At 41.3% G+C, this 12,286-nt stretch overlaps 2 protein-coding genes and 1 long non-coding RNA gene across 4 annotated transcripts in view; 2 read left to right on the top strand and 1 right to left on the bottom strand.

The window, feature by feature from the left end:
- The window catches only part of acer3 (alkaline ceramidase 3), a 9,753-nt gene extending 4,731 nt beyond the window's left edge, over window positions 1-5,022 (top strand). Inside the window, exons 7-11 of the mRNA XM_060057241.1 lie at window positions 269-327; window positions 484-585; window positions 917-1,021; window positions 3,185-3,230; window positions 3,322-5,022. Coding sequence (XP_059913224.1) covers window positions 269-327; window positions 484-585; window positions 917-1,021; window positions 3,185-3,230; window positions 3,322-3,375 — 366 coding nt within the window. The 3' untranslated portion in view covers window positions 3,376-5,022. The remainder of the gene's footprint in view (window positions 1-268; window positions 328-483; window positions 586-916; window positions 1,022-3,184; window positions 3,231-3,321) is intronic.
- Window positions 5,023-8,314: 3,292 nt separating this feature from the next.
- Window positions 8,315-12,286, bottom strand: LOC132461816 (collagenase 3-like). 2 transcript variants are annotated; one of them, XM_060057243.1, is made up of 10 exons: window positions 12,126-12,286; window positions 11,521-11,771; window positions 10,992-11,140; window positions 10,354-10,482; window positions 10,092-10,246; window positions 9,797-9,927; window positions 9,545-9,678; window positions 9,201-9,360; window positions 8,964-9,067; window positions 8,315-8,629 (listed from the first exon to the last, which is right to left on the bottom strand). In XM_060057243.1, exons 1-10 carry the CDS (start codon window positions 12,243-12,245, stop codon window positions 8,523-8,525), a joined length of 1,440 nt encoding a protein of 479 aa, XP_059913226.1. In that variant the 5' UTR covers window positions 12,246-12,286; the 3' UTR covers window positions 8,315-8,522. The 2 variants fall into 2 exon arrangements, with proteins under 2 accessions (XP_059913226.1, XP_059913227.1); XM_060057244.1 differs by having other exon boundaries at window positions 9,797-9,914; window positions 10,085-10,246.
- LOC132461817 (uncharacterized) lies at window positions 9,727-10,222 on the top strand. The gene is made up of 2 exons (XR_009526684.1): window positions 9,727-9,927; window positions 10,092-10,222. It is a non-coding gene; the product is annotated as an uncharacterized LOC132461817 (long non-coding RNA).

Below are 12,286 nucleotides of genomic sequence, written 5' to 3' on the forward strand. Positions count from 1 at the left end.
TAGATCCACTAAAAAGGCTCCCAAATCAAATTCCTACATTCAAAAATATATACATTTGTTTTAAAAGATTAAATAAAGACTCATTCATTATATGGTATATAAGTAGCTTATTTATGCGTTGACAAGTTGTGCGGAGTGAATCTCTAACTTTATTACTTTTTAGGTTGTTTGGGTCAGGTGAAGCTTAGTTTTCAAAGAATTATTCAAACTATATCACTTCTGGGTTGCGTCGTTTTTCAAGCATTATTCTTATTCTGTCCGTTTTTAGGTCATGTACGGTGCGCTCGTAGCTGCCCTAGTAATTCGATCCATCTTCATAGTCACCTGGTAAGTTGGTGGTTGAAATAGGAGAGGACCAAGAAAAAAAAACAATAACCAGATTACATGGTGGCATGTATTCCCTTTGAAACTGTGGTTGATATATGATGTGTGGAGAAACATCTAAGGTATATTCGTCTTCTTCTTCTTCTTCTTCTACTACAGGGTCTACCCCAGGCTCAGGTCTCTGTCTTACATCTCTCTAGGGGTATTCCTGTTAGGGTTCTTGCTGTGGAATATTGACAACCTACTCTGTGACTCTTTAAGGTATGTGAGATAGTATTTGACGTTCATTTGGCAACATAGTAAGAGGCCGTTTGTCTCCGATATATAAATGAGCAGCTCTTTTTGTTATTGTTTTAACCCTAGCTACAAGTTAGGCAATGCATCAGTAGATGTACACAAGTCCAATGAAAGTTTTACAGTTTTATAGTCCCGGAAACTGTTGGCGTATCATGTCTCAACTGTAATTTATCCATAAACACAACACTGAGAAATGTAATGCAAGTACTATGAGCTGATCCATTCTAGTAGGTATGAAGACATTTGTTGAAGCTTTCATTATGCTGATGTTGGTGTGTCTTCTTGTGTCTGTCAGAGCCAGTAGAAAAACTCTGCCCCCTGGTCTTGGGGTAGTGACACAGTTTCATGCCTGGTGGCATATCTTCACAGGCTTGGGGTCCTACCTACACATATTGCTCAGGTAAACATATGGGGTCAATGAATAAACCTAATGATGATGTCATTTTACTACTGCAGCTATATACTTTTTTTAAAGGTCCCATGACATGCTACTTTTGGATGCTTTTATATAGGTGTTAGTTGGCCCCTAAAACAGTATTTGAAGACGTAAAAAATAATCAGCCAGAAGTCCCACAATGAACTTTCCACAAATGTGTTTGTTTTTACCTCTTTACCTCTACCTCTGTTTTTAGTGGTGGGTCAAGGTGGAGGGTGGGGTTGTGGCCCTGAGTAGCTTGCGGCCACGGTACCATGCACTAGTATTTACAGTGGACGTATCGCAATGGCTCAGATTCATAATGTCATCCGGAGGCGCACACAGCTTTTGGCCGTCTTCTGTAAATACTCTCCGGGTCCTGGAGCTCTATATCTAAATGTTATGATATAATTTATATATATATATATAATATAATATATATATTATAAAAAAAAAAAAAAAAAAAGCTTTAAGCGCCTCCGGATCAATTATGATCTCAAACGACTGCATCAATCTGAAGTACAGACTGAGTGGAGACATGGAGGAGAAAGGGATTGTTGCCGTTTGCGGACTCCGGGTACTTCAACAACGAGACTCGTTGTGGGGGTTATCTCGGCCATGGTTGAGAAGAAGTTGGGGGAAAGGTACTTTTGCTTTGACTCCCTGAAGTCAAGATCCGCCGCAGGGCACTACCGCCGCCGCCCGGCAGCGGGGTCAGGCGGGAGACAATCCCGGGGGAAATTGTCCTCCATGTCGCGGTTCAATCTGGACTTCAGGGAGTCAAAGCCAAAGTTCCCCAATTCCTTCTCAACCATGGCTGAGATAACCCCCACTACGAGTCTCGTTGTGGAAGTACCAGAGACGTCAGAGAACCCGTCGCAGTCTAGTCTTTTCACCAAATGGGAGCTTTACGCAAACCTTACCTTTGCGTGTTATGCGCCATAACACCAACGGCAGAACGGTTATCCAAATGACAAAGAAGTGTAATACACTTGCATTACAGTGTGTGTATATTCATACACACACACACACATGTGGCGCTCGCACGGTCGTAGCTCATTGTGTCATAGGTGGGCCAAATTCAATGGGTGGGCAAAGCAGAAAAAGGGGAGGTAACCTGGCCCCTTATGACGACATATGGGGCCAAATTGGCGCTTCTGAGCTTTCATTTTTCAAAGGCGGAGCAGGATACCCGTGATCCGTATGGATCAACCCTCACGCTTCGGGATGCAAGTGATCCGCGGATCGGCTGATAAAAAAAAAAGTTTTGCGTTCACGTGATCAGCGCGTGTTTAAAGGACAATTCCGGTATTAACAACATCATCTAGTATCGTAGTTTTATTTGGCGTTCCGTAAATCCCATTGAACCGGAAGCGGACATGTTTATGTTTGGTTGTAGTCTTTTCGCTTGGTTCTCCGTATCAACAGTAGAGCTAGAACCGAGCGAAAAGACTACAACCAGCCCCCCTTGCAATGAGCATTGAGTCTTCCAACAGAAATCAATGGATTTATAAAATGCCAAATAAAACACGACAGAAACTGTATTTCGCTACCATACTTGATGAAAAAAAAGAAGATGAGAATACGACTCTAAAGTGTAGACTCTAAACTCTCACCAGGCAATGCAGACATCCTGAATTTAAAGTTGTAAATGCAGGGTTAGGGATTACTTACTATCCATGTTAAAAAGAAGAAGGAATAATACCTCAGATTGCAATTTTTTGAAATATTGACTATGCTTAAAGGAAGCAGGATTATTACCTAATTTTTCACTTTATTTTGTTTGTACACATTTGAAGATTTTATTTAAAGTCACATTTATCTTGTTATCTTTTTTGTTGTTGTGATCCGACCCGTGACTCAAAAACTGTGACACGATCCGAACCGTGAGTTTTGCGATCCGTTGCACCCCTAATAGGCAGGCTAGGGGAACTCATAATAATGTTAGAAAACCTTATAAAGTTATTTTGCAAACAATGGTGCCTTTAAAATATCTTAACTAAAAGTATCTGAAAGGTAGAACTCAAGCCACCAGAGGGTGCTAAAAGGAAGATTTACCTAAAAAAATATATATAAAAATGTCCTGTATATTAATACATTATAAACTGTAAACTGTAATCTATAAGCAATGATCTTCCTTCACTACAGCCTTCAGATCAGATTAAGCTACCTCAAGTACAGATCAAAAGTGAAGGTACGTAACGCCTTTTGGCTTCTTTCCTTTTACACGCAAATCCTATGCCTTTGTGACGCAGCCTAATTCATAACACCAAACATGTGTGCAGTTTTTATGCGGCGTGTGGCCAACATTGCACATTGAGCCTCAGAAGACAGGCTGAAGACAGGTTGGCCAGTCAACATGTGGTGGCTGCCATCACCAGGCACAAAAACAACAAAGCACGGACCCTGCCAATGACCTAGCTCTCTACCACAGCTGGGGAGTGTCATCGCACCAGATGGGCAGGGGTTCCTCAAGGCACCACCAATGATACCCTCAGATTTTACATTGAGGGCTTGCTAAGATCAGTATAACATTAGGAAGTCTTCGGAGATGGAAGTAGTATTTTAAATAAATGTTATTATTATGATTATTGTGTCGTTGTTGCTGAACCTGCCACAAAAGTCTTATAAGATGCCAATAAATTGTAAAACAAAACAAAAATAAACGTCAGAAGCAAGGCAAAACGTTTATTGAGATCTGCATTGCGACATTGACGATATTTTCTTAACATAGTCCAAGGGAAATGGTTCCATAACCGGGGAAAGGTACTTTAAGACTGTAGGGGTAGGTGCAACTGAAGTTGGCTTGCAATCTTATACTCAAAGGAGGTTTATTTACAATGTGATTGTGGTTAAACCATTTAATATAGCTTCTTCCCTTGTTAAGTTGTTTAACTTAAATCAGGTACTAATAAAGCTTTGAGCTAATCCATGTTGCGTGTCGAAATGTGATTTCAAAATTGAAATACCCGGGGTATTTTGTTTCTAATATTTTTTGTTAGATTTGGGTATTTATATGATTTCAATGTCATTGGCACATATATTAAAGGTACCTAAAGAAATTCAGTTCTTATGATGAAATATACATGTAACCACAAGATGGCATAGTGTTCTATATATCACTCATTGTTTGTTGTATTAGTTTCATAACAAGTGGAAAACGACCTGACTTTACCATTGTGTTTCCTGAACCATATTGTTCTATGCTATGAAGGCTATTGGTTTTTACAAATTGGGGGAAAAAAGTTGTATAGGTATTCAAAAAAAGTTTGAATACCTATAAAAACAGCATTTGAAACGGCCTGGAGAATATTCCTGTGTATGACTTGAATATAGTTCAAGACTGTTCATATATATGTAAGGTTATCTTTGTATGATGATATAAAGGCCGAAATCAGGTTTTAAAGTTCTATGTAGTATCATCACTGATGTATTTCACCGTGCTGGCAGTAAACCTCATTGATATCGCTTCGAAAAACTGTAGGAACGTTAAGGGTGACCTCATGAGAACAGACACTGTTTTGCATATGTTAGTGTTACAGAGTATGAGACGTTTGTAGCCTGGTAGAGAGGGTCAACACTTGTCAACGAGTGTGCCTTATTTTTATTCTAAGTATGATCCGAGATGCCTTGAAGTTCTAAACAAAGGAAAATAGCTAAATCGTATTCTCTTTCCCTCTTTAGACTACTGTTACTACACTTACTAATGTAAGCCATCACAGCTTTAAAAGGGATGTAAAAAAATAACACCCTATTTATTGTATGCAAATTAATATGTATTCAAACCGACCATTCCAATGTATGTGTTTCACTTTTAAGGTGTTTATAGTTTATGGTTTTCATAACATTTGGACTGTAGCTGTACTGTAAAAAGAAAAATGAACTACATTGTAACACTAATCATTGTTTTCTTCTTTCTTTTGTAATGTTTGAGCTGTGTGCCCATCTTCATATTATTTGTTGCCATATTAAAGATGGTGAAAACATTCTGGTCACTTCCAGTCATTTCTGGTCACTTCCTCTATTTCTTCAAACATTTCACACGGTTGCAAACGTCTATTCATTCTCGTCAAAGTCTCTGCATGATTCAAGTAACTTTAGTTAGGAATTCTACCCTCCAAACAGCTGGAGAAATACACTGATGTCTACACCACATCAGTAATAGATGTAATGATAACGATACATAAATACACGCACAATGCTTCATCTATGGCACTCGACAATATCACACAGTGGCTCTGTTCACCACCAGATAATGCAGTGTACCGTGGTGACATTGGGAGTGTTGGATTAGTCATGCAGGTGGAAGGTGTGCCCGCTACACACTGGTTGTAGTCCCTGCCGTGTGAAGGAGGGGGTGCTCAATGCCCACTGCCACCTTGTTGGAGAACGCCCTCGGACAGAACATTAGTTTGAAAGTCGTGCTTAGTGACACGACAAATACTTCCAATTGAAATAAATGAGTTTGAAATTTGTGCTTTTTGGCACGAAAAAAAAAAAAAAACGTGTCCCAGATCACGAATGAATACATTAAATGACGTGACTGTGGCACATATTTCCGTGAGACTGGGTTGTATTATAGGGTTTTTAAAATGTCTTCATGTCCAATATACTGGGATTGAGCCAAAATAATAACCAACAATGAAGCAACACTTTTTTATTTGCTCGGGATTTTTTCTTTGTCTGCAAACCTATTACAAATTATATGCCTTTGAAAATGTGATGTTTTATTTCGCAGTTTGTAAAACATTAAGAGGTTCAGCATCAAACAACGGTTATCAGTTAAAGATAAAGTTATTTATACTTTTCTCAAGGACGATATGAAAGCAGCACACTGTCAGCCCAGTGTGCATAATGTAACCTGCCTGCAGCTAGCTGTGAAGGCTTAGCATGTGTTTGCAAGATGGCTGACAAAACAACTTGAGAAAATGATACGGTTCACAGTTCAACAAAACAGGCTGCACTCTCTTTCTTGGATAGTAGAACTCTATCTGCCGGGCCAAGTAACCTAAAAATTAAACAGAAAAGAGCTATGAATATTATAACATGTATGTTGTTATTATTACACACACGCGCACATACACACACACACAAACACACGCACACGCACACACACACACACACACACACACACACACACACACACACACACACACACACACACACACACACACACACACACACACACACACACACACACACACACACACACACTAATGGACTATAAGAGCTTTTGAGTGTAATTTGTTAGAAGTGGCCCAGCTATATTTTGTTACAGCTCTTTATGAGCCTACTTCTGACCCATCAAGGAGTCTCTTCCTTGATTGGATCTTTCTTCACACACAACATTACTCAATGGCAGAGAAACATATGGAGCAGTGGGAGGGGACATCTTTTTGATTGTTTGGTTTCCAAATCTTGCTATCTTTGCTAATTTATACTCTCTCTCTCTTTAAAACCCTATAGCAGCATTAAGAGATTTGATATCCCAACCAGTATCCCCAATTGCATATCACTTCAATATCCCTAGAACCCAAATGTAACTTGCAAAAACCCATGGTAAAGTTAATGTTAATATTAATATTACTGATAAGCCTACGTCACAATGACACAGACACTGCTGCATGAGAAATTGCAGCCACATAAATTCGAATTCAGGTGAGTTTCTCGGCAGGCAGCCAAGAAACTCGTTCTGTTGAGAAAAATACTATGGTCAGTCAATTTAGAATATTCAAAGAAATGGAAAATAATCGGCATGATAGTTCTTTGATTCTCCAGTAATCCTACCGAACTGACTAATTGCGTGGGGATTGAACCCCGGACGACTGGGTGCAAGTCTGACACAATACCTCGAGACTATCTCCCCCTTTTTATCAATAGTCAATATTAAATTAAAATATGTTACACTTAATACTGCTTACGCAACAGATCAGCGGTTTTTGCCAGAGAGCATCCCTGTAATTCTTAATGGTTACAGTGTTCACTTTTTGAGTTATTATAAGCTTGTACTCCTCATAGACCTCCACAAGCAGCTTCTGTTTGCCACTGGAAAAGATCCCGCTCGGACCTTTTCGGACATTTGATCCATGATTCGTTCCATTCACAGTTCTAGGCTGTTTACATATCTCGTGAGCGTGCTTAATCCACGTTAACGTAAGCCTGGCTTGAACTTACCTGAGCAAGGCTGAACTGCTTTGATGGAATGGCTTTAGCCTCAAGTGGAAGTTGGCGTTAGTTCTAACCAGGCTTAATCAACTAAGCGCCGCTTTCGTTAGCGACTTACCCCTCAAAGGAAGAGAAACTACAAAACAAAACAAAAACAGTACAACTGCGATGGCTGCCCATCCCCTATATGCTCACTAGAGGTCTTCAAAGATCTATCGAAACCTTACAAGACAGCCCCCGACCCAGGAGCCATTCATGTTAGGGTTCACATCTTATTATAAGATGTGACACACACACACACGCACGCACGCACGCACGCACGCACACACACACACACACACACACACACACACACACACACACACACACACACACACACACACACACACACACACACACACACACACACACACACACACACACACACACACACACACACACACACACACACACACATACACATACACACACACAGCTGCTTAAAAGCAATGTCCCCTCCTTGGTCAGAAACAAAAGACAAGGGGTCTGAGTTGGGGCCTCTTTGTGCTGTATGATCTTGATCTCTCTGGATATGACAGGACCTTTGATGCTCGACAGAACACAGAACCTCGCCTGTGTGTCTGTGTTTTGGGAATGAAAGGGTTCCTTGAGCGTAATATTCGATTGTCTGTTTGTCAATACATTCCAGGAAAATGTCTGAACATGATTTTTTTATTAGAGAGTAGTATGTTGCATAGATATTCTAGCATGTAACAATTGATAAATGTAAATGGCTATAACAGATATTATTTGTGTGTAATCTGTTAGAAGTAGCCTAGCTATCTTTTGTTCGCAGCAATAGGCCTTTTTCTGACCAATCAAGGTATCTCTTTCTTGATTGGATCTTTTTTCACAGACAACATTTGTCAATGGTGGCGATACATATGGAGCAGTGGGAGGGGACCTCTTTTTGATTGTTTGGTTTCAATATCTTGCTCTCTTTGCCAATTGATACTCTCTCTCTTTAAAACCCTTTCCTATAGCAGCATTAGGAGATTTGATATCCCAACAAGTATCTCCATTTGCATATCACTTGTTGATATCAACTTTGAAAATCGAATCACAAACAAGATATTACATTCAAATGTCTTTATTGTTTAAATTAATCTTTTGTCGATGCATAGTACAAATAAATTAGGATTGAAAAATCTTGTTTATTAAAAAATAAAAGTTACTACAAAATTATTAGATCTTTGTTAAATATATTATAAAGAAATGTAACACTGGTTTGTTCACTGTGACTGCCATTGGTTGTTAAAACACAATATGAGGTCAGATTCTTCTAGTTAGCGCATGGCAGGAAGTAATCGTTTCTCAGGGAACGGAACAGCCTTCCGGTCCTCAGGCTGTACTCAAACATGTTGGACCCGCTGTAAATGTAGGTGTAACCTGAGGGAAGAAGAACACAGCGTTAGTGGGTTTGCAGGTGGTACGATCGAGGAACATGTTAAACCTGGCACAATGTAACCGCATTGTCATTTTCATTCAAAATAATTTCAACACATAAGAGTGCAAGAAAACCAAAACGTAAATTGATGTAATTAATATACGCTAGTTGAAAACAGTGACGGCTGGAGTTAAAAAGTTTCTTAGTATATGTTTAGATCAACAACAACTTTGGGGGGTTTAGTCAAGGGTCTAGTGATATAAAATGTAACTGTTTGAAAACGAAAAAAACAAAGAACATTATTTTGACAACCATTGGCATCATGTCATCACTCACCTCTGTACTGGAATCCAGCCGTCACCTTGCTGGTGTGTCCTGGGAGGAGGGTTTCTATTGACTTGGGGAATCCTGCGTCCATCGTTCGTCTTGCCTCATCATAACTGTGGAAACACAAGAGTGAAACTGATTCAAGGCTCGTATAATGGCACGGATGGAAATGATCGACCCCATTGCTTGAGTCAGTTATCAGTCGACAGTAGTGTAGTTGTGATTGTTTTTTGGTAGTTTTCTTACCTATAGTACTGGTCGCCCACAAAGAACAAGGTCCTGCGCGTATGGGTATCGTACAAGGCAGCATTGATTTTGTTTACGTTCCTAGGCAGACCGAAATAGTCGATATTCCTGGGAAAGCCGCTCGCCAGATCATACCTGGAGAAAGCCCAGACCTGACGACCTGGAGGGACACGGGGAAAGAACCAGGATTAGCACGTGTGAAAAGTTTTCTCCTGCAGATATTTTCTTCGTAACACTGTGCTTTTTTTTGAAGCACTATTAAAACAAGCTGCCCTTTCTACCATTATTTTTTTAAAAACTTGCTAAACAACAGCAGATCATTGCTGTGCTGCTGGAGCTTGTACCTTGGAATAGATAGACTCGGTCAGTCTGGCGGCTCTCGAAAGCAGCATCGACTTTTTCGGGGGCGTTGGGCCAGAAGCTGGAGATGAGGGACTGCCGGGCCCTGGGGCTCTGGGGGTGCTTACGCCAGAAGAAACTGCAATACAACAACAACAACAACAACGACAATCAAACAGTGAATGAGAATTCGACAGATCATAAATCCATGAAAGGTCATTGTAGTGTAGGGTTATCGTGTTTTGAAGGGTCTCTACCTGCCCTTGAAGAAGAGCATCTCGCCCCTCAGGGTGCTCACAGCGTCGAGGACCATGGTTGCGTCGCAGGAGTTGGGGGTTGTGGGTGGTGTGGTTTCAATTGGGGTCACGTTAGGACCTGGATGGACATGGTCCAACCAAAATCATCAGTCGAGGAATAAACAGGACGCCGAGACATTCTTAAACATTATTTCTTACAATAGATAACTTTTTTTGTTGAGATTTACAGGTAGGTAAGCGATCCTGGCAAACAAGTAGCACTAAAATAAAGTTAATCCTTCCACTGACCATAGAGGGACTGGATTCCGTTGACATCGTCGCGGGGCAGCTGAAACGTGTCGGGGTTCTTGTAGATGTAATTTGGGTACATGAGCGCACCGGGGTCCCTGGAGTGGCCCAAGCCCAGGGAATGTCCAAACTCATGGGCCGCAACCAGGAAAAGAACATAACCTGAAAAATACACAAACACAAACATGAAACATGAGAGCCCCGCTATATTGATATGTGCTGTTTGGTAATGGTTCATATTCCACTGATTCTCCGTACGCCAAACTCACCTCTTGTTGAGCGGTAGGTGAAATCCTCGTCTTCATCAAAGTGGGCGTCGCCGCCGATCCCCGTGGACGGGGCGAAGGCGTGGGCGAGGGTGCCCTGGGGGCCGTCGAAGGGGTAGTCATCACCATGCGCTGTCGGCACAACGTCAAAAACACTTTAATGTCAGGTACACCAAACACAGAGATGGCACAATAAGGGAGATGATGAAGTCCTGTGATGAATCTCCCCAACATCCTTTCAACGTGCAACTTGGCAAGAAAATCCTGAATCAGTGGATTGGTTATTCTGTTTTTGTTTTTAGAGGCGCAGTGAACATAAGAATGTCAGCCTAATGATGCTATAAGCAATTTATCTGCCTATTTCAGTCAAATTTGGAAGCTCACTTTTTGCACTATTCATTATATTGTATTCTATTGCTATATTATTATTTGATAAGATTAGATTTTACCTAATATATTATATATTTGTATTATACTTATACTGTATATATGGTTTCGATATGGTTTTGCTGTTGGTCTGTATTTTGTTGGTTTTCTTTCTTGAATAGTTTGACCAGACATTAATTCCCGAGAAAGCCAGAGGGCACATACGTTGAATCTTACAATGTTGGGTTAGTCTCAAGTCTGGCGTCAACACTTACATCGGCGCGCGAAGGAGATCATGATGTCAGCGGTACCGCGCTCGATCCTTCGAAACGTCAGGGGAGTGACCCTGGCCCAAACATTCAACGCTTTTTCCACAGAATCGTCTACCTCTGCCCGGGACATGTCCGGAGTGTAGTTCAGAATCCTGTGAAGGCAAAAAGATACATGGAAGTTTGATCAGAAATAACTCTGAGGCGCCCTCATCTCAAGACCAACAAACCCCCCCACACACACACACACACACACACACACACACACACACACACACACACACACACACACACACACACACACACACACACACACACACACACACACACACACACACACACAAACCACAAGAGAGAAGCAAACTACAATACATCACCAAGACCCCCTGACACACAGATAGAAACAAGGTGGTGGTCCTGTCTAGCGACACTCTTATGAGTGCTGCCAGGGTTAGGTTCTCAATTCCCGCTGGGGTCTACCATGCTAACGTTTTAACAGAATCCACCCAATGGCATGTATTCTGGTGACTGTTACCTGTAGGTGAGGGCCGTTGTTTGCCACTTAAGGTTCCCCGCGAAAGTGGAGAAGCTGGCAACTTGGGTGTCGGGGACCCCGCAGCGGGCCTTCTTCATCATCTGCATGGTGTCAGCGTCCACAGTGCCAGTGATACTCAGGCCAAAGAAGCGCTGCATGTCCCTGAGCTTCTCGACCATGGGGTTGACCCCCCGGCGACCAAAAGACCTCTCATGCTCTTTGGTGAGGTTGAAGAAGCTCTTGAGGTAGCTCTGTGAGAGAGAGAGAGAGAGAGAGAGAGAGAGAGAGAGAGAGAGAGAGAGAGAGAGAGAGAGAGAGAGAGAGAGAGAGAGAGAGAGAGAGATTGTAGACATGATTTGTAGACTTTGTGCTGTTTAGGATGATGTATTGATTGTTAAATATTAGCTTTAAAATACAATGGCTGTTTATATGTATACATGCATGACAACAACAACCATTTCAAAGTTATTCACCCTTTAAAATGTACAGAGAGCATTGTCTGTTAGCAGTTATTTCCTCAAAAGATAATTGGTGAATACCAATACCACGTGTAACAACTAAGAGATTACAAAGCAAAGCCTGAATAAAAAGTAAAAAGGACTTACCTCTGCAAATTCTTCATCTTTATGGGTGATTTGTTGTGGCGGTTGTTCTCTGTCTAGGGGCAGGGAGTAAACCACTGCCGCTGTCAAGCTCAGGAAGATGCACAGGTTCAAAGAGCGCATGTTGTTTTGCCGTGAAGGACTTAAGTTGTGAGTTGGGAGCA

The sequence above is a fragment of the Gadus macrocephalus genome, chromosome 7 (assembly GCF_031168955.1).
Source record: "Gadus macrocephalus chromosome 7, ASM3116895v1".
Lineage (NCBI taxonomy): Eukaryota > Metazoa > Chordata > Actinopteri > Gadiformes > Gadidae > Gadus > Gadus macrocephalus.

Coding starts and splice junctions, on each gene's coding strand:
- LOC132461816 (XM_060057243.1), bottom strand. CDS start 12,245: ATGCGCTCTTTGAACCTGTGCATCTTCCTGAGCTTGACAGCGGCAGTG. Junction 10,483..10,991: donor GATCTCCTTCGCGCGCCGAT/GTAAGTGTTGAC, acceptor TTGTGCCGACAG/CGCATGGTGATGACTACCCC. Junction 9,068..9,200: donor GTGGGCGACCAGTACTATAG/GTAAGAAAACTA, acceptor GTGTTTCCACAG/TTATGATGAGGCAAGACGAA.